The 19,265-nt window shown below is 40.9% G+C and overlaps 1 protein-coding gene across 3 annotated transcripts in view; it reads left to right on the top strand.

Annotated features, from left to right (window-relative positions):
- The window catches only part of MORN1 (MORN repeat containing 1), a 218,760-nt gene that overhangs the window by 41,711 nt on the left and 157,784 nt on the right, over positions 1 to 19,265 (top strand). For all 3 annotated transcript variants that reach the window (XM_051988770.1, XM_051988771.1, XM_051988772.1), the window contains exons 9-10: positions 7,259 to 7,382; positions 11,477 to 11,655. In XM_051988770.1, coding sequence (XP_051844730.1) covers positions 7,259 to 7,382; positions 11,477 to 11,655 — 303 coding nt within the window. The remainder of the gene's footprint in view (positions 1 to 7,258; positions 7,383 to 11,476; positions 11,656 to 19,265) is intronic.

Genomic DNA, 19,265 nt, shown 5'->3' on the forward strand with positions numbered 1-19,265 from the left:
GGGATGGAAAACAGTGTCACCATGTAAAGAGCCTGACCCTGTACTTTTGGGACGGCCACTTGTGCCCTGACATCATTGAGAATCGGGGGAGGGAGGATGTTGATTGTTAATAAATTCTTCACAGGATTTTGTTGACAGAGTACAATAATACTGTAGAGACCCTTCTCCAACTGTGGGCTCCCCAAGCCAAATCCTATATGATTCACTGAAATAATTGTTCCGTGACCTTCTGATAATTCAGCAAGATATAAAACATAGACTTGACATACCTGTCAAAGTGCAGATGTGTTTGCCGCGGTGGTGAAGGAGATCCAGCAAAGAGGACAAATGAAAGAAGCTTCCTCTTTATGCCTTCAAATTCTCCTGTCCCTGGAAGACATCAAACCCTAGAACTCTGTACTTTACATCACCCCTTCAAAAGGGCTCATTCTAACTATCCACACTAAAAACAGACAAGTGGCTGAAGATCCTTGTTATATAAACCATGATATGCAATTGGATGGACAAGCCAGAGAGTTGGTCCCCAGGGACATTTATGTCTAGGAAGACAATGGGGACAGAGAGCTCATCCTGGATTAAGCAAGAAGAGGACAGCAAACAGAATAATCTTTGGGAAACCGTGGATACAATTCAATGATCTTTGCACTTTTCCCTTAAATAAAGACCATCTCTTCCAGGGCAATAATATGGCTGAGTCAAGAAAAGCCCCAGTCTCTGAAGAATTAAAGTTAAGGTTCCCAGCAGAGCAATGGGGATGACAGTTCATGAGGGTACTAGCAGGCTTGAACATAGAACAAGTGAGGGATTGCCCAGAAGAACTATCCCAGAGCAATGTACGATGAGAAAAAGCAGCGGGATGGTCTCACAGGGCCAGTGATGGTGAATGGACAAGCCATGAGCCTTACTGGTATCCACACAATGTCAAGAAATCTAAAAGACTATCACACAAAAATGCCGTATCTCCTGGCTAGAGCAGGACAGGGGCAATAGTCCCATAGGATGGACAAATATGGATAGGCTGGAATTGATCTCAAGCACTAGGACCCAGAAATGTGTGAGTGTGAGGGATTCAGTACTTAAGGTCTGCCATGTTACTGATGTAGGTTCTCCTTTTTGTGATGCTGATCCTATGCCCTCAATGACCATCCACGTGAGCTTCCTGGACCAAAAAGAAAAAAAGAATTCCCCGAGACCACAGTTCTAGAGTTAGAAGAGGCCTTGTAAAGCTCCCATTTTTCAAAGAATAAAACAAGTCAGTAGGGAGGAGGTGGCCTGCCCAAAGTCACATGAGGGCCCCTTGCCATTCGGCCATACTGTCTGGTGGCTACCTTTCTTGACCCACCGTTGAGATGGTCAGAGTCCATCCCTAGCCTGTGCTAGGGGTCTTTCCAGGCCCAATTTGATGGGAGCTGACAGGGCCTGGCTTTCCAAATCCAGAGTCACCTCCAGGGAAATTGGACACAAGGACTCGAGTAGATGATTTGTTTCTGTTAGGCCAACTGGGCAAAGGACTATGAGGATTTCTCACAGGATATTGAAAATCTTTTCTTTCAAAGTCAAAAACATCAAGAAGCAACTAAGGCTTATCTAGACAACAAATCTTGCTTACAAATACCTATTAACGTAATTAAGAGAATAAAGTCCTTTGTTGACACTATTTAATAACTCTTATTTACTTTTACTTCCCTGTACAACCTTTAGCCCAGCAGGAGGCTTTTAAAATGAAAGCATTTCATTATCTTCTCCATCTCAGGGAAGGTATGAACCACTAATACAGCACTCTTAGCCAGGGAGACCAACTGAATTTTTCCTGATTTCTTGCTCACACTGAGGGATGAACCACTCCTTTTCCAGCAGAAGCAGGGGACTCGCTAAGCAAGGCCACGGGAGAGGGAAACTCAGGCCCTTTGGCCAAGCCTTTTCACCACAGACACCAGGATTCTGTCCTTCCCATCCCTGACATGGCGGGCCTGCCTCCCAGGGGACTAGCCCCTCTGGTGGGAAGGCTTGCCAAGCCCTCTTCAGGGCTGCTCATCTATATGGGGCCTGCCTGGCCCTCGACTCTCATCTGTGGCCCCAAGAACTGTCCAGTCTGTCCCAGCTGATGGCTGAGCCAAGCAGAGGGGAACTGAGGGGGTCCAAACCTGTGGGTGAGTTAGGGGCATCTACCCAAGCAGAAGAAGACTTCCCTTGGTGGAATGTGTGAGAACGATTTGTTCCAGGGGCCATAAAGAAGCTGAGGTGGGTTCTGTGGAGTGCTTAGAGCTTGCTCAGGTGCCCAGGTCATCTGCCTCCTCTCAGGCCCTCAGGGGTCTTGACTTTTGTCTTGCCTCAGAATGTTGATGACTCAGGAAGAGAGAGCAAGGCTGATGACTTAATCCAACAAACAGGGAGGCTAAACATGGCCCTGTGATGTCACTAACTCTCTCCAAAAATGGAGGACAAACAAAGTTGCTTCCTGACCCATTTCCTTTCTCTTCCGTATTCTGGACTTCCCGAAGGAGTCGGCAAAAACAACCTCGAATAAAGCAGAAATGTCTGGATTCAAATAGAAGCCTGAAAGCTCACTCCAAAGCCGAATATTAACTTTTCCATTCAGAAAATATTTATTAAGCAGCTAGGGTACGGCAGTATTACCCACAGTGCCTACTATAAGGCACCAAAGGAGCTGGCTTGAGAGTTCTCAGAATATGAATCCGTGTTCCACTTCTGAAACACATCAGCACTATGATCTGGACAAGTTGTTTGGTCAATTAGCAAGCATTCATTAGGGATCTGCCATATGTCAGGTACTACGCTAAACCCTGAGGAAACAAGCACAAAATAAGAAACAAGCGCTCTTTGCAAAGAGCTTATATTCTAACAATGGAAGCAACGATTGAGATGCACATATGTGGGTATGTGTGTGTATGATTTTCAGTGACACAGTTATAACTCAATGACGTTTCGAGTGTCACACACCTCATCCTACTGCAATATTGCATTTTTACTATCAGGACATACCCAGGATGTCAAAGAAAGGGGGGAAGTTAATTAGAATTTTTTTAGCTCAAACCTGAGATTGAAATGATTCGGAATGATAGGAACCGCCCTCAACCACAATTACTAAACACGGAATGGCTCTGGGAATGAGCATTTGCCACAGCTTTGATAATGTTTTTTATGAATTCAACCTAAAATTATAAGGCAAAACTGCTTATATGGAAAACTTAAAATTCAGTAAAGTCATTTCAACAACAATAGATATTGTCTGAATCACAGATAATCTCAAACTGCCGACAAGTGGATAGAGCACCAGGCCTGGAGTCAGGAAGACTCATCTTCCAGAGTTGAAATCAAGCCTCAGATATTTAGTGGCTGGGTGATCCTGGGCCAGTCTCCTCATCCTGTTTGCCTCAGTTTCCTCATCTGTCAAAGGAGCTGGAGGAGGAAAGGGTAAGCTACTCCAGTATGTCTGCCAAGAGAACCTTAAATGGGGTCAAGAAGAATGGGATATGTTCATGCTGTTGGAAATTCAAACAAGAAATGAGATCTTTATTCCCACACAAATTTGCAGTGAGGTATTTTATGAGTTCAAACTCCACTTCTGTCAAGTGTTTTTGGATCTCAAAGCAAATGCAAAAGAAATATCCACGTTGCAAAATCCACTTCATTGTGGAATTGAGAAGTTTTTTCCAGTCCTTTGACTGGAAGTGATTAATATACAATTTAATAATATATAAAAAGGCAAGTATTCAGAGAAGGTTTGTTTTCCAAGCAATAAAGATGCACATGAAAATAACATGTTCATGGATTGATATCAGTATTTGGCAGTACCTATCTGTGTGACAAGACATTTTCAAAGGTGAAATCTTCAAAAAGATTTTACAAAAGTATAAAATCTCATTACAGAGAAGCATTAATTTGCAATCAGATTTGAGGATAAGAAACACTTAGCTTGGAATCACAGTTAAGTCAAATATTATCTCCCCCCAAAAGAAATACATTCTTCTTAATGGCAGTTACCATTACCAAAATTATATTCAGTTATTATTATTGTTTTAATTTTATCCACTGAAAATTGTTTTCTCTATTGTCATATAAGCTCTTATATACTGTATCCTCAATTTTGTCTCTTGGTCTACAAAGCTTAAAATGGCTTTTTCCAAAAAACATAACTTGCTAATTCCAATACCTGAAGAATAAATGAAGGGGAACCAAATACAAAGTCATTAGGAAAGAAGGCCTGAGCAGTTGAGGGCGTGTGGCAAGAAACAGAAGGGCATTGTGCTGAAGGCATGAATGAGACTTCCAGATTCCAAGCCCTTGAAGGAATGGAAGGTGTCTTTGAGGGGGAGGTAGGAAGTGAGAACATTCTAGATAAAGTCCTCATGGGCAAAGATACAGAGCAGTCTGGCAGGGTTCACATGGGAGGAACAGAGAAAAGCTCAGTTTGGCTAATATGTAATAAGACTGGAAAGATAGGTTGGGGTCATGTTGTGAAGGTCCTTAAAAGCAAAATGAGATTATATTTGATCTCAGAAGTGACTATTATTGAGTAGTATAGAATAGATGTAATCTATGAGTCGGTATAATCAGATCTGCAACTTCAGAAAATGAAAAATCACTTTGGCAGCTCTGTGGAGGATGGATTGGAATGGGAGAGACTTGAGGGAAGAGCACCATTTAGGAGCCCATTGCAGTGGGCTCAGCAAGCAGTGATGAGGACCTGAAATTGGATTATTAGCTATGTTAGTGGAGAGAACCCTGCCGACCAGATGGTTACGTTAGGTGAGAGAGAGTGAGGAGTCAAGAATACTGACAAGGTTATGAATCTGGGGAAATAATGTTGGCCCTAATAGTGAAGTTTGGTAATGGGGAAGGTTTGGGGCAGAATATAATGAGTTCTGATCTAGACGTGTTAATTTGAGATGCCCAAAGGCAATCTGATTTGAAATTTTAATAAGCAGTTAGTGACAAGGGATTGGAGCTGAGGAAATATAGTTAGATATACAGATCTAGAATCTTCTGGATATAAGATTTAATCCTCTAGTCAAGTAAGAGGTGGGGAAATAAGAGGGCCCAGGGCAGAACCTGGAGACATGGCCACTGTTGGTGGGCAAGACCTGACTGAAGAAACTGAGATGTGGAGAAATAGAGCAGAGGAGGGAAGTGCCATCAGATCCCAGAGGGAAGGGGAATGTTCAACAGGGTCAGATGCAGTAGGAGAGATCGAGAAAGATAAAGGACCTTCCAATTTGACAGTTTAGATCACTGGTTAGAGAGCAGTTTCAGTTCAATGCCATATTGCAAAACATTGAGAATGGAAGGGAAGAAGTGGAAGCAGTTAGTAAAGAAGGCTTTTTCTAAAAGAGTAAGGAAAGAACCACAGAATTTGAGAGTTGGACGGTACCTCTGCAGCCATCTGGTTCACACACAAAAGAAGTTCCCACTATGACATCCACACAAGGAATCAATCCTTCAGAATCCACCTGAAGTCCTTCAGGATAGAGGATGAGAAGAAATGAAGGACATTAGCTTTGAGGTATGGTAAGCTCTACAGGCAGCTAGAAGGTATGATAAATAGGACACCGGGTTTGGAATCAGGAAGTCTCATCTTTATGAATTCTAATCTGGTTTCAGATGCTTAGTAGCTGTGACTCTGGGCAAGTCACTTCACCTCATGTGCCTCAGTTTCCTTATCTGTAAATCAGTTAGAGAAGGAAATGACAAACCCCTCCAGTGTCTCTGCCAAGAAAACCCAAATGGAGTCATGAAGAATTGGTTGTGACTGAACAATCACAACAACTAATTGTGACCTGTTATTAAAGGTTTATAAGGCTGGAAGTGGAAAGAGAAGACTTGATCATGTTTGTAGGCAGGAGGGAAGGAATCAGTTGATGGAAATATAGAGGCCACAGTTCACAAGAGTCTGAGGTGTCTCCAAGACCAAATCCATCCTTACTCTCATGATGTCCATTGTGCCTTCTATTTGCATTCATACCCTTGTAGATCACTTCAGTGTTCAAGTTTTTTCTGGTCATGATGCCATGAATGCATCACAGTTCTCATTTTGTGTTGTAAGAAATATCGCTCTGAATAGGACCCATATGTGCAAAAATTAGTGGATCCACCCATCAGTTGGGGAATGGATAAGTTATGGTATATGAATGTAAGAGAATATTATTGTTCTCTAAAAAACAATCAGCAGGCTGCTTTCAGAAAATCCTGGACTAATATGAACTGATGCTAAGTGAAGTGAACAGAACCAAGAGAACATTGTATGCAGAAACAAGATTATGTGATGATCATCTGTGATGGACTTGGCTCTTTTCAACAATGAGGTGATTCAAGGCAATTCCAACAGACTTGTGATGGAGAGAGCCATCTGCATCCAGAGCGAGAACTACGAAAAGTTAGAGTGTGGGATGTTAGGCTCTTTGTGAGTAGAGCCACCAAGATAAAAGAGTGGGGGAGAGCATCAAACAAAATGGCCAAATATCAGCTGTTGGAAACCCTTTTTGTGAGAAATTGAGATATAAAACAGACTTAAAAAGAGATAGATGAGAGGAGGAAATGGCATTTTAGCAAAGAAGAACTGAACAAACAATGAATGAAATGTGATTACATTATAGAAGTATACTTCTGTATGTTCCTAAGTTTAGACAGTTCATTTCTGGTACATGATCTTATTAATAGAATGAGTCTTTTCCCTCTTGAAATTTTCCTAGAGCATATCAAATGGACTGATAGTCCAATGACAATAGGCCAGTGCCTTGTAATTATACCCATCTAGGTTCATTGGGACTGTGGCAGAACATTCCATATTGGAATGATCAGCCACATTGGACCCACTATAGCTCTACTCTTAACTAGTGAAGCCATTTTGCTTCTCTCTGAGAAGGAAGGACAACAGCCAACCACATATCCTTCTAGGTTTCTGTCCCTTGGCATTCATTCTCCCTAGCAAAGTCCAAACTCCTTAAGGGTAAAACTCTTTATTTTTTTTTAAATCTCATCTCCTTCCCCTCACCTCAAATTTAACAGGGACTTTATGGATGTTGACCGAACAGAATAAAACACAAAATTGATTTGAGTGTAAACTCTAGTGTCTACTTGAAGCTATCCCTCCCTGTTGTGAGTGTTCTTCAAGGAGAGTCTTCATGGGGAGAAGCTTTGCAGGACAAAGCAACACCTTGTTAGTGATTACAGAGTCAGGGATTTCCAAGGTCTTGGGTTTTAACTGTTGCTCTCTTTGCTCTTTCTGTCTTTGGGAAAGGTGAGAGTGGCCGGGCTTTGAAGATCTGGGCTGGAGTCCGCTATGTGCAGCTGTCGGCTTTCTCGAATTTCTGTTTTTTCAAGGTGACTGGAGATGCTGAAGTGAAACCGATCCAAACTCCCTTGTAAGTCATAGGTAGAATTGCCGTCCCCTATTGGAGTAGAGTAGGGATGGGAGGGGCAGCTAGATGGAACAGTGGATAGAGTACCAGCCCTGGAGTCTGGAGGACCAGAGTTCAAATCCCGCCTCAGACACTTAATACGTCCTGGTTGTGGGACCTTGGGCAAGTCACTTAACCGCAATTTCTTCACACACACAAACCCCAAAAAAAGGAGTATGTGTAAAGTGTTCTATTCCGTTCAACAGGTTAGGCCTTCAAGGCTCCTTAGAGCCCAACTTTCCCCATCAGAGTTCTGATCTGAGTAGAAAGTGAGTTCACAAACTTCAAAAATTCCTGCTCTTGCATTCATGCAGGAATCTGGTCTTTTTTTTAAAGTCTTATTTTGTCCTAAATGTGCAAAGCCTTCTTAGGAGTGACAACTTGCCAACGTCATCTTGAATTCACTTATAGAAACCTAGAAAGTAGAAACAAGAAAGAAAACTCCAGTACTTGAGAACATTACCACCAATACGTTTCATGTTTAGTTGTCCCGGAGAAAGCAGATTAGAACTAGTTAACTGCTACTTTAATTTCTTTTTAAAAAACTTCATTTTCTTAATTGTCATTAATATTCCTAGCATTTAGAACTTCGGAAGAAGGTATTTGTCAGCCTTTAAGGATTCCGATAGATGGGTTATTCTTTACTACTTAGCTTTTTTTTTTTTAAATCTTCAAAGCTCTTTTTAAAAAAAAAAAAAGTAAATATTAACTGAAGCAGAGAGATTGAGGGATTTAGTTGAGGTCAGCTAGGTTGTTCATTTCAAAGAAAAGGTTAACCTTCCTAACTCCCTGTTTCCCAATTTTGTGCTGATGTCACTAGTTCACAATCTCTTTGGAGAGTAAAGCAGAACATAAGTGATGAGTTTCCATTTTCCCAGTTCTGATCACTGTGTGATCAAAGTTAAGACTACTTTGAAAATTCCTTCCATACTGTGACTCTCCTCCAGTTGAGTTAGTGTCGAGTTCATTTCAAGAATCTTAATTCTCGTCAAGATGCTCAGCACTAGAGGCAGCACAGCAGAGTAGAAAGGGCTCTGGATTTGGGATCAGGAAGGAGCAGGGTTCAGCTACCAGTCTTGGAGGCCTCCTCAGTGTATGACCTTGGTAAGTCAATTCATTTTGCAGGGTCTCAGTTTTGTCATCTGTAAGTCTGTACTTGCAACGTCCACCTCAAAGGATATGGTTGTGAGCCAACTGCTTTAGAAATTTTTAACGTGCTATAGAAGCGAGTTACTACTTTTTTTCTTATTTTTTCCAAGGTCTTTCGATATAAATTACATGTACGTGTTGATGCCCTTCTCTGAGGATAGGGATGGTTCCCTTTGGGTTTTGCATCCTTTGTGCTACCACAGGGCCCGGCCCAAAGGAGACACTCAGCAAATGCTGGTTGGACTGATCAGTTAAGATGGTTCAGATTGTTACTGATAAGAACCTTTGTTGCTTAGTAAAAAGTGACCAGTTTTCTGCAGTTTTGGGCAACTGAATTTAAGGGTTGTAGAGGAACATCACAGGCATCTGTGAATGTTAGATTCTTAGAAACTTTTCTGGGTATGAAAAAGGATCCCCTCTACAACATACCCTTACCAGTTGTTATCCAACCTCCACCTAAAGCCATGGGGCTTATGGGGCATTCAGGAAGGACTCGCACCCCTGGTAGGGGGGCTGCTGAGCACTTTGGGGCTGTTCATCCACCTTTGGGATCCACCTGACACCCGATCTCACCTCTGGTCCAAGAATGCTCCGACAGCATGCACATGGCCACACCCCAATAAGCCGTCTCAGTGGAAGGGCCGTCCCAGGGTGAGGACAATGGAAGTTAGAGCAGTGTTTAATACTTCAAGACTATCCTGGCATAAAGAGCAGTTGAGGAAATTTGTTCCAAAGGTCAGGAAGGGGCTGAAGCAGGTGCTGTGGGCCATTGAAGACGCCGAGGTCATCCACTGTATCCAAGGCCATTGCTAGCCAGCCTGATGGTGCCTTCCCAGTGGACTCTAATGACTCCGGGAGAGAACAGGGCTGAATGCTGTGCAAGTCTGTCTCATTCATGCACAAGCGAAGCCATCACCATGTGATGTCATTGGTCCTCTTCAGAAAGAAACAACTAGGCAGCCCTTTCTCCTTTGGGAAAGCTCTAATGATTTGGCAAGAAACTTCTACCCATTGTTGTGAGTTCTGACCTTTGGGGCCAAGCAGAATAAACAGATTCTTGCTTCTATATGATAGCCATGAAATGAATGAGGACAGCCATAGATAATATGATAATGTTACCTCCTAAGCCTTTTCTCCTTTTTCTCCTCCTCATTCTTCTTTCTTTCCTCTCCTTTTCTTTCTCTTCTTTTTCTCCTCCTCCTTTCCCCCCATTTTACAGATGAAGAAACTGAGGCAGAGGGTCACACACCTAGTACATTTCTGAGGCAAGATTTGAACTCAGGTCTTTTTGACCACTATCCATTGTACCACTTTGCTAAGTATCCCCTGGTTCTTCAACCACTCCTCCTATAGCATGAACCTGGATCATAACCTGGTTTTAAGCCTTCCTTCATGTCTCTTCTTGATTTCTCAAAGCAGCAGCAGAGCTCCCCCAATCCAAGGAGGCTAGAAGTGCATTTCTTTTCAAAACTCCATTGTTGTGGTCCTTAATTCATCCTGGGTGCTTGGTAGGATCCCGTATGATAAAATATTCAAGTTCAAGAAGTAGAGGGCAGGAAAATGTCTCTGAGGGTCCAAGATCCTCAATCTGAGAATCAGTCTTAGATTTTTTTTTTATATGAATAATTAACCAATATATTACGGTAACTTAAGCAATAAGCCACCAGTTATGGAAAACGATGTTCAGGTGTACACTTTTAAATATTTTTTTGTTGCTGTCATTGTTGTCAAGTCTCCTCTCCCCAGAGCTGAAAGGGCAGGGGTCACTCATGGCTTTGTCCTACCACAGACAGGCACAAAAAATTGGACCTGCTCTGTTTCTAACATGGGCAACCCAGTGGTCTTCCCTACCCATGGGCTCACCATATTGGTCCTGGATTCAATGTAGAGCCCCAATCAGCATTACCCCACTGCAGCTCAGAATTCCTAAACTCAAGCAATCCCCCAAACTCAGCAGCAAGGACCATAGGTGTGCCTTATTTTTTTTAATGGTTTTTAAAAGTTTTTTTTTTTTCATATTGATGACTTTGTTACTGGAAGGTTGGTTGACAGGAGAAATTCTATTAGCTACCTTCTATGATATTGAAGGAGAGGTTGCTGTTTGTGTTTGGGAGAGAGCTCTCACTCCCCATGATGAAGAGAATAAAAGAAGTATGCTTGACCATTTTATACAAGCTTAGAGTCACAATCTGCAGGAGAGACCATGAGGCGAACACCTCTCAAGATTGGGCTCTTTATCATTCCTTGCTATTGATCAGGGAAATCAGCATCATGCAATTCAGTTCCACAAATACTTATTAAAATTTAATTTGTTGTTATAATGATAATAATAGTAATGCGTGCTTTTGGCAGAGTGCCTTACATTTTATAAAGCATTTTGACATACATTATCCTGTGCCTGTTTAGGTTGGACTCAGTGGCCCTGACAATCCTTTTAGGACCGGCTGAGAGAGGCAAGGAAGGGTTTGTCATATCCATCTTATGGATGAGGAAGCTGAGCTCTTTTTAGGAAAGTGATTCACCCAAAGCCAGCTAGCCAAGGCATGGTAGAGCTTGGTTGGAACCCAGGCCTCTATAGTCTATAGTCCCTGTTCAGTCTTCTTTTTCACTTTTCAATATAGTGTCTAAGGGAAGCAGTTTAGTTGGGAGTGGGGTAGAAGCCCAGTACTGGGGGTCATCCAGTGGGAATCCACCCATATAGCTTCATTCTAGGGTGAATTACCCAAAGCCGCTTGTATTATATGATTTTTTAGCACATTCAAATGTTTGAGCTTCTTTCTGTTTCAAACCCAGAAGATGTTATAACTTTCACAACAAGGTATACATCCTAACTGGGTGATTTTATCAATGTCCTAAGGTGGCTCTGCACTTGAGTCAAACCATTTTTTGGTTGTTTTTGGTTTCGCCAGTGGATTTGATTGCATTGCCTACCCTTTGACGCTTCCGGCACCTGGAGACCCAGAGATGGGAGCTTCCAAATCCGAACATCCTGAAGATGACTCATGTTTCCAAAAGGAAGATTTGGAACCAGAATCCCTATTGGAATCCCTATTGTACCGTGCAAAAGATGACCCTGACGACCAGGATGGTAAGTAAAGACCCTTGATTAGTCCACTACTTATTTTAAATAAAATGTGGCTTCTTATAAATCACTGCCATACTTCTGAATGAAGAGGTTAGAATTTTCAAATACCACGGCTATATGTCCTCTTCCCACTCTATACTTTCTCGTTTCTCGTGTATGGTCTCTAGAGATAATTAATGGGTGTGAGCCATTGCTCCCTTTGGCTACTTGAGTTCAAAATATGTCCTTATGCAGTCACCAACTCATAAAATTATGGAGGTACAAGGGTCCTGAGTTCAGGTTCAGACCCTCTTGACTCTGAGGCAAACTACTCTTGCCATGATACCCAGTATCATGAAATAAAGAAATTAGATTAAATGGCATCTAAGAGTCCTTTCAGCTCTAAATCTTGTGATTTAGATTGTTCCAATTGTACTCTGCCCACACCCACCTTCGTTCTGGTCCCCAAATCTACTTCAGTCTCCCAGGCCCATTAGAGCCTCTTCAGTGCTCTGAATGTTAGAGAAGGGGGGGAAGAATATGGGATGGTTTATTATGCTGATTTCTATCTGTGAGACAATTACAGATTCCACTAGGGTACTATAAAGGAGTAATGGAATGACTTCAAGTACTCTTGAAAGGAAGTAGGATGACATTCCGGTTCATTTGTCCCATTCTGAACATTAATCAGCTTGCTGCCTCTTTCTTTTCCAAAGAAGTAGAAACTAGTATGTGAGGGAGACTGGTTTGTAAAATTTATTTTGATAGATAAATAGATAAATAAGCTAAATAGACTGACAGACAGATAGCTAGCTAGGTGGTTGGATGGATAGATAGATAGATGGACAGATATATCTGGGCTCACAATATGGGGACAGACAGACAGACCAAATAGACAGACAGACAGACATAATAGATAATAATAGATAAATAAATAGGCAGACACACAAAGAGGATAGAATAATAGATAGGGTAGATAGATAGGCTCTATAGACGGACAGTTGGACAAACAGGACAAATAGACAGACTATAATTAACCCTTCCACATTGTGTCCTTGCCCATCCCAGTTTCAATATATCACAGGTTGGCATAGGACATTAAATGGGAATTTGTTGGGAGTTTTGCAGAAGCTGCAGTTGGCATGTGAAGGACGGCAGCCAAAGAAGGAAAAGTTTAGAGATGCAAAAGTTCAGAAATGCATAAAATATCTTTATAGTATCATATAATATCAACGTCTTTTATCTTTTAATACTATAGTATTTCATTTTTTCTCTGGTACTTAGAAAACCAAGAAATTTTACATAGATATTCCAAATTGTGGGGGTGCTGTGCATTGAATCCCTGCAATGTGGGAGAAATAACTATAGATATGGTCACACCTGGAATGTTATTGGTGTAAAGAACTATCCCCAAAGACACTTTTTGTCCTGACGTACAGTAGCACTGGATCTTCAATGTAAACTGGCAGAGGGTTGCCAAAGACTCCGAGAGGCCGGCCAGTGTGCTAAGGGTCAGAAAAGGGAGCTAAATCTGGGTCTTCCTGGGTGTGACACTGCTTTCTCTCTACTCTACTGCATTCTTTGAATTAATATAAAAAGAAATTCTATAAATGCATAATTAATTTTTTAATGAATCTGTTAAGTTCGTTTATTTTGTTCCATGTTTTATGTTAATTGCCTATCGTGAGCTAGGATAACAAGAGATTTCATTCTTATTCTATAAGCATCAAGCCCTCAAAAGCTTGCTTCAGTTATTGTTTTGCCAGTGTGAACCCTTGATTTACTACAAAAAGGAAACCCAGCATTAATAATACCTGAAACTCCCCCCCAAAAAAAACTATGAGAAGATACTTCTCCCTCTTTCTCCAGAGATTGCAGGGACGTGGATGCTGAACACTGCAGATTTTTTTCAGCGAATTGATCATTTTTGCAGATGTTTTTCTTCTCTTCCTATTTTTCTTTTCTTCAAAAAGTTTTTTTGTCATAAAGGATAGAACTATGAGGTCCTTGAGGACAGGGACTGCCTTTTACTTTTCTTGGCTCCCCAGTGCCTGACATAATGTTCTTTGTTCAGTCGTTTCCATCCTGTCTGACTCTTTGGGACGTGCTATGGGATTTTCTTGGCAAAGATGCTCCAATAATTTGCTTCCAGCTCATTTTTCAGATGAGGAAACTGAAGTAAATAAGGTTAAGGAACTTGTCTGGGGTCACATGACTAGGAAGTGTCTGAGAACAGATTTGAGTCAGGTCTTCCCGACTCCAGGCCCAGCACTCTATCTAATACTTAATAAATTTTAGTTGATTAACGTAATGAATAAACGGGAGGAGGCTAGGCTAGTTAGGAATGTAGGGAAATCTGCAAACAAAAGATTAAAATAAAATTCTATGGAAAAATATAAAATTAATTTCCTATGCAGTTCCATTCCATTGTGCACAAAGTCCACTGTAAAAAACCATGCATTTCAAATGAAGGTAGCCTAACTGTACCAGATCTAAACTATATTATAAAGCAGCAGTCATCAAAACCATTTGGTAATGGCTAAGAAATAGAGTAGTTATCAGTGAAATAAGTTAAGTTCACAAATCAGTGACTATAGTAATCTAGTGTTTGATAAACCCAAAGACCGCAGCTTCTGGAATAAGAACTCACTGTTTGACAAAAATTGTTGGGAAAATTGGAAATTAGAAAGGCAGACATTAGGCACTGACCCACACCTAACATCTTATACCAAGACAAGGTTGAAATGAGTTCATGATTTAGACATGAAGAATGATACACAAGCAAATTAGAAGAACAAAGATCTGTAGAGAAGAAAGGAATTTGTGGCCAAAGAAGAATTAGAGTACATTATAGAATGCAAATTGGATAATTTTGATTATATTAAGTTAGAAGTTTTTGTACAAACAAAACCAATGCAGCCAAGATTAGACGGGAAGCAGTAAAATGGGGGGGGGGGGAATATTTACATCCAAGGGTAAAGGCCTCATTTCTAAAATGTATGGAGAACTGACTCAAATTTATAAGAATACAAGCCATTGTCCAATTGACAAATGGTAAAAGGATATACTTTTCAGATGAAGAAATTAAAACCATTTCTAGTTATATGAAAAAATGCTCTAAATCACTATTGATCAAAGAGATGTAAATTAAGATAACTCTGAGGTAGCACTACACACCTCTCAGATTTGCTAAGATGATAGGGAAAAATGATGAATGTTGGCGGGTATGTGGGAAAACTGGGACACTAATGCATTGTTGGGAGAATTGTGAGCTGATCCAACCATTCTAGAAAGCAATTTGCAACTTTACTCAAAGGGCTATTAAACTATGTATACCCTTTAATCCAGCAATGTCTCTACTGGGCCTGTATTCCAATGAGGTCATAAAAAAGGGAAAAGAACCCACATGTGCAAAAATGTTTGTGACAGCCCTTTTGTGGTGGTAAGGAACTGGATAGAAACTGAGTGGATGCCCATCAGGTGGAGAATGGCTGAATAAGTTATGGTATATGAATGTTATGGAATATTATTGTTCTGTAAGAAATGAACAGCAGGATGATTTCAGAGAGGCCTGGAGAGACTTACCTTAACTGATGCTGAGTGAAATGAGCACAACAGGAAATCATCATACATGGCAATATCAAGATTATATGATGATCAATTCTAAAGGATGTGGCTCTTCAACAATGAGGTGATTCAGGCCAGTTCCAATGATTTTGTGATGAAGAGAGCCATCTATATCCAGAGAGAGAACTGTGGGACCTGAATGTGGACCACAACATAGCATTTTCACTCTTTTTGTTGTGTTTGCTTTTTTTCTTTCTCATTTTTTTCCTTTTTGATCTGATTTTTCTAGTGCAGCATGATAATTGTGGATATGTGTTTAGAAGAATTGCATATGTTTAGCATATATGGGATTACTTACTAAGGAAGGGAGAGAAAAATTTGGAGCACAAGGTTTTGCAGGGGTGAATACTGAAAAAACTATCTTTGCACGTATTTTGAAAATAAAAAAGCTATTATTTAAAAAAAAAAACCAAGTACCTGGGGAGGTAGGTACTATTATTATCCCCATTTTACAAATGAGGAAGCTCTGGAAGACAGAAGTTAAGTGACTGTCAGAATCATAGAGGAGATAAGTATTGGAGGCAGGATTCATAGCCGCCAGGTCCTCCTGATTATGAGACCAATGTTCCATCCAGTATACTATGCTAATGGATCACAAATTTGTATTATGCCCATGTAAGGCCCAGGGCAAGTGCTCAGCTAGGGAGGTGGGAAGGTTACTGTGCAGGACCTGAGACCAGGAGAGCCAGAGGACAAGCCCTCCACTTCCCTGAGCTTTGGCCCCAAACCCTGCAGTGTCAGTGATTACTTGGCTCCGGCTCACACAGTCACCACTCGGAGGCTGCTGCATCCAAAATCCTGTCCTGCGGCATCTCAACAGCCATGTGTGATGAGCCTTGTTACGTGTTTGAAGGCATCTGGGGAAGGGGGATGACAAGGAAGTGGGATGGAAGGCCCTCCCCCACCCCAAAGCAGCCTTGATCTCTGGGACCACCAGAGCAAGTCTGTTTTCCTCTGCAAGCTGGCCCTTTAACTTGCCCTTTAACCAGCTCCCCAAGCCTCCTCTGCTCCAGGCTCAACATCCCCAGCTCTCTAAGGGGTCCTCATAGCAGATGGATCTGTGGCAGCCCTCCCAGTCCCTTTTTCTAGAGTCCTCAGTGTAGCTCCTCATCCAGTCCAAGACCCTTGCCACGGTTCCTTCTGCCTCTTTCCTGGCTGATAGCCGGTCTAATTCTCTGTCAGGCTCTCTATGTTGCTTTTATCCTCTGGGTGCCTCTTCCAATCAAAATTCCAAAGCAAGGCCCATCCTAGCTGGATCAGCCCATGACCTTGGAGCCTACTCCATGATGGTATCAGCAGCAGCTCTGCTCCTGCTGACCCATCAAGTCAAGGAAGATCCCAAGATAAAAACCAACAGATTCTGCCAGCTCTGGAGGAGTTGACATTCTAATAAAAGGATAAAATGTCACAATAACTGTAATATAATTTAGAATATGCTGAACCAAATATTATGAAAGATTAGAGGAGGAGGGAGAGTTCATTTCTCATTGGAGAACAAGAAAGATTTCATGGAGGAGATAGCACTTAAGTCGGGTCTTTTTTTTCCTTGTGCCTATCTCTCTTTTTTAAAAATAATTTATTTATTATTAAAGCTTTTTATTTACAAAACATATGCATGGCTAATTTTTCAACAATGGCCCTTGCAAAACTTTCTGTTCTAAATTTTTCCTTCCTTTCCCCGCCCCACCTCTCCCCTAGATGGCAGGTAGTCCAACACATGTTATATTGGATCCAACATATGTATAACCAAGAAATATCGTATCTAGAAAAAAAAAAACTTGAGAAGGAAAACGAAATGCAAGCAAACAAGTGGATCAGCAGGATAGCTACTACAAAAGGCAAATAAATAGTGAGCCCCTGAACTCCAGAATAACGCAGGACTTGGTCACACCCACCCAGCACCAGAAGGAAGCCAGCAGCACCCACTCTAGGATGGCATGAAATCACTGTCAACTATAGAGGAAGCTCAGGACAATCTCCTTTTTGTCCTAAGAGCAGACTAGACCTCCAACTTTTAAAAATGAGCAAAACATCAAAAAGGACTCTGATCATAAATAGCTTTTATGGAGACAGAGAAAAACAGACCTCAAATCCTGAGGATACTAAAGGCAAAACATCTCCAGCTGAAGCCCCAAAAGGTGACATGTTTCCCCCTATTATCTTCTATGAAACTCTAGATCTTTTGTTAATAATCCAAATGAATTTTTAAAATTTTTGTTTAGTTCCATAAAATATCCCTTTGATAATTTTATTGCAATAGCTCTAAATCTGTATATCAAATTAAATAGAACATTCTTTTTTTTTATTCTATTAGTGCCATTAGCACTGAATCCCCCGCCTATTATATCAGTGATTCTTTAGTGTTTGAGAAATATTTCTTATGGTAGACTGACTTGAAGATATATATTGCATTATTTCTATTTCTATTAATTCCTTTTAGATTTTGCTAGAATTTTAAAAATACTATTGATTTTTGTGGATTTATTGTTCATCTTGCTACTTTGTTAAAGCTGTTGTCTACATTAGTTTCTTTAAAGATTCTGTGTTCTCCAAATAAACCATCATCTCCTGAATAGAGATTAATTATTTTCTCCTCTTTATGAACATTTATGGTTTCATTTCTTTCTCTTACTGTATTGTTAATGGTAACATTTCTAGAATTATGTGATTTATATGTAGAGCAAGGATACACCCTTGCTTTACTCCTGAATTTATTGGAAAGTTTTTAGTGTGTACCCTTTGCAAATAGCACCTCCTTTTGAATAAACCCACAAACCTACCCACACACACACATTTTATCTTCTTAAAAACAGCCCTTATTTTGCAGTTTTCAAACTGCATTATTGTAGTTTGTCAACAGTCTTTTCTGTAACTATTAATACAATCATTTGGTTAGAGGTGTTTTATTTTCATATGATTATGCGAATTGTTTTCTATTGTTGAGCCATCCTTGTATCATTAGTATAAATCTAACCTGATCATAATGAAGACATTTTTTGAATAAATAGCCATGGTCTTTTTGCCATGATTTAATTAAATAATTTGGGGTTGATATTTGTTAAAGATGTTTGTCTATAGTTCTTTTTTTTTTTTTTTTTTTGCTTTACCTTTCTTGAGTTTAGGTATTAGGACTACAATCGTCTTGTAAAGGGAGTTTAGTAAAGTGTTTTCTTTCTCAATTTGAAGACTAATTTAGATAATATAAATATTAATTATCTTTAAATGGTATTGTTTGCCATTTAAGTCCCCTCACAACCTAACTCTGTAAGGCAGCAAGATGGCATACTGCAGAGCACTGGGCCTGGTGCCAGGATGGCCTGAATTCAGATCTGACCTCGGAGATATGCTAACTGTGTGACTGCGGGCAAGTCATTTTACCCTGCTTGCTTCAGTTTCCTCTTCTGTATCTTAGTCAGACATGACTGAAAACTACTGAACAACAAACAACAACAATCTATCTCCGGCCTATTTTTCCAGGTTTATTTAACCTTGTCTTTCATTCAGTCTCTGTTCCGGTCAAATTAGTCTCTGGGCTGTACCCATGCTTGGAACAGCCTCTCTTCTTACCTTTATCTCAAAGAAAATCCAGCTCCGAAGAATTGGCTCAGATATCATCTTCCCAAAGCCCTTTTCAATCTTCACAATGGCCTTTCTCTCCACTTCCCCTGGAAATTACCTTTATGTTCATAGAATATGCTTTATATTTACTTATCTGTATACATGGGGCTCCTCCTCCCAGTAGAATCTAAGTTCCTTGAGGAGGCCAATCTTTTTTGGGGGGTAAGGGGAGTCTGGGTATTGTCAATAATCTGCCCATTTTGGGAGATGGGGTAAGGGATGGGGAGGTAGGAGAGGCTGGGGCTGTGATTTCACTGAGGCAAGGTGATTCAGAGGAAAGAGCTCTTCCCGCCAGTGCAGTGACCCCGGATTTCTCTCTGGGATGCTTTGTCCAGGCTCACCTGGGAGGTATGTGTCAGAGGAGGGTCCTGCTCCTGAGCCCAGGAAGG

This window comes from Antechinus flavipes, chromosome 3 (genome assembly GCF_016432865.1).
Source record: "Antechinus flavipes isolate AdamAnt ecotype Samford, QLD, Australia chromosome 3, AdamAnt_v2, whole genome shotgun sequence".
NCBI classification, from domain to species: Eukaryota; Metazoa; Chordata; class Mammalia; order Dasyuromorphia; family Dasyuridae; genus Antechinus; species Antechinus flavipes.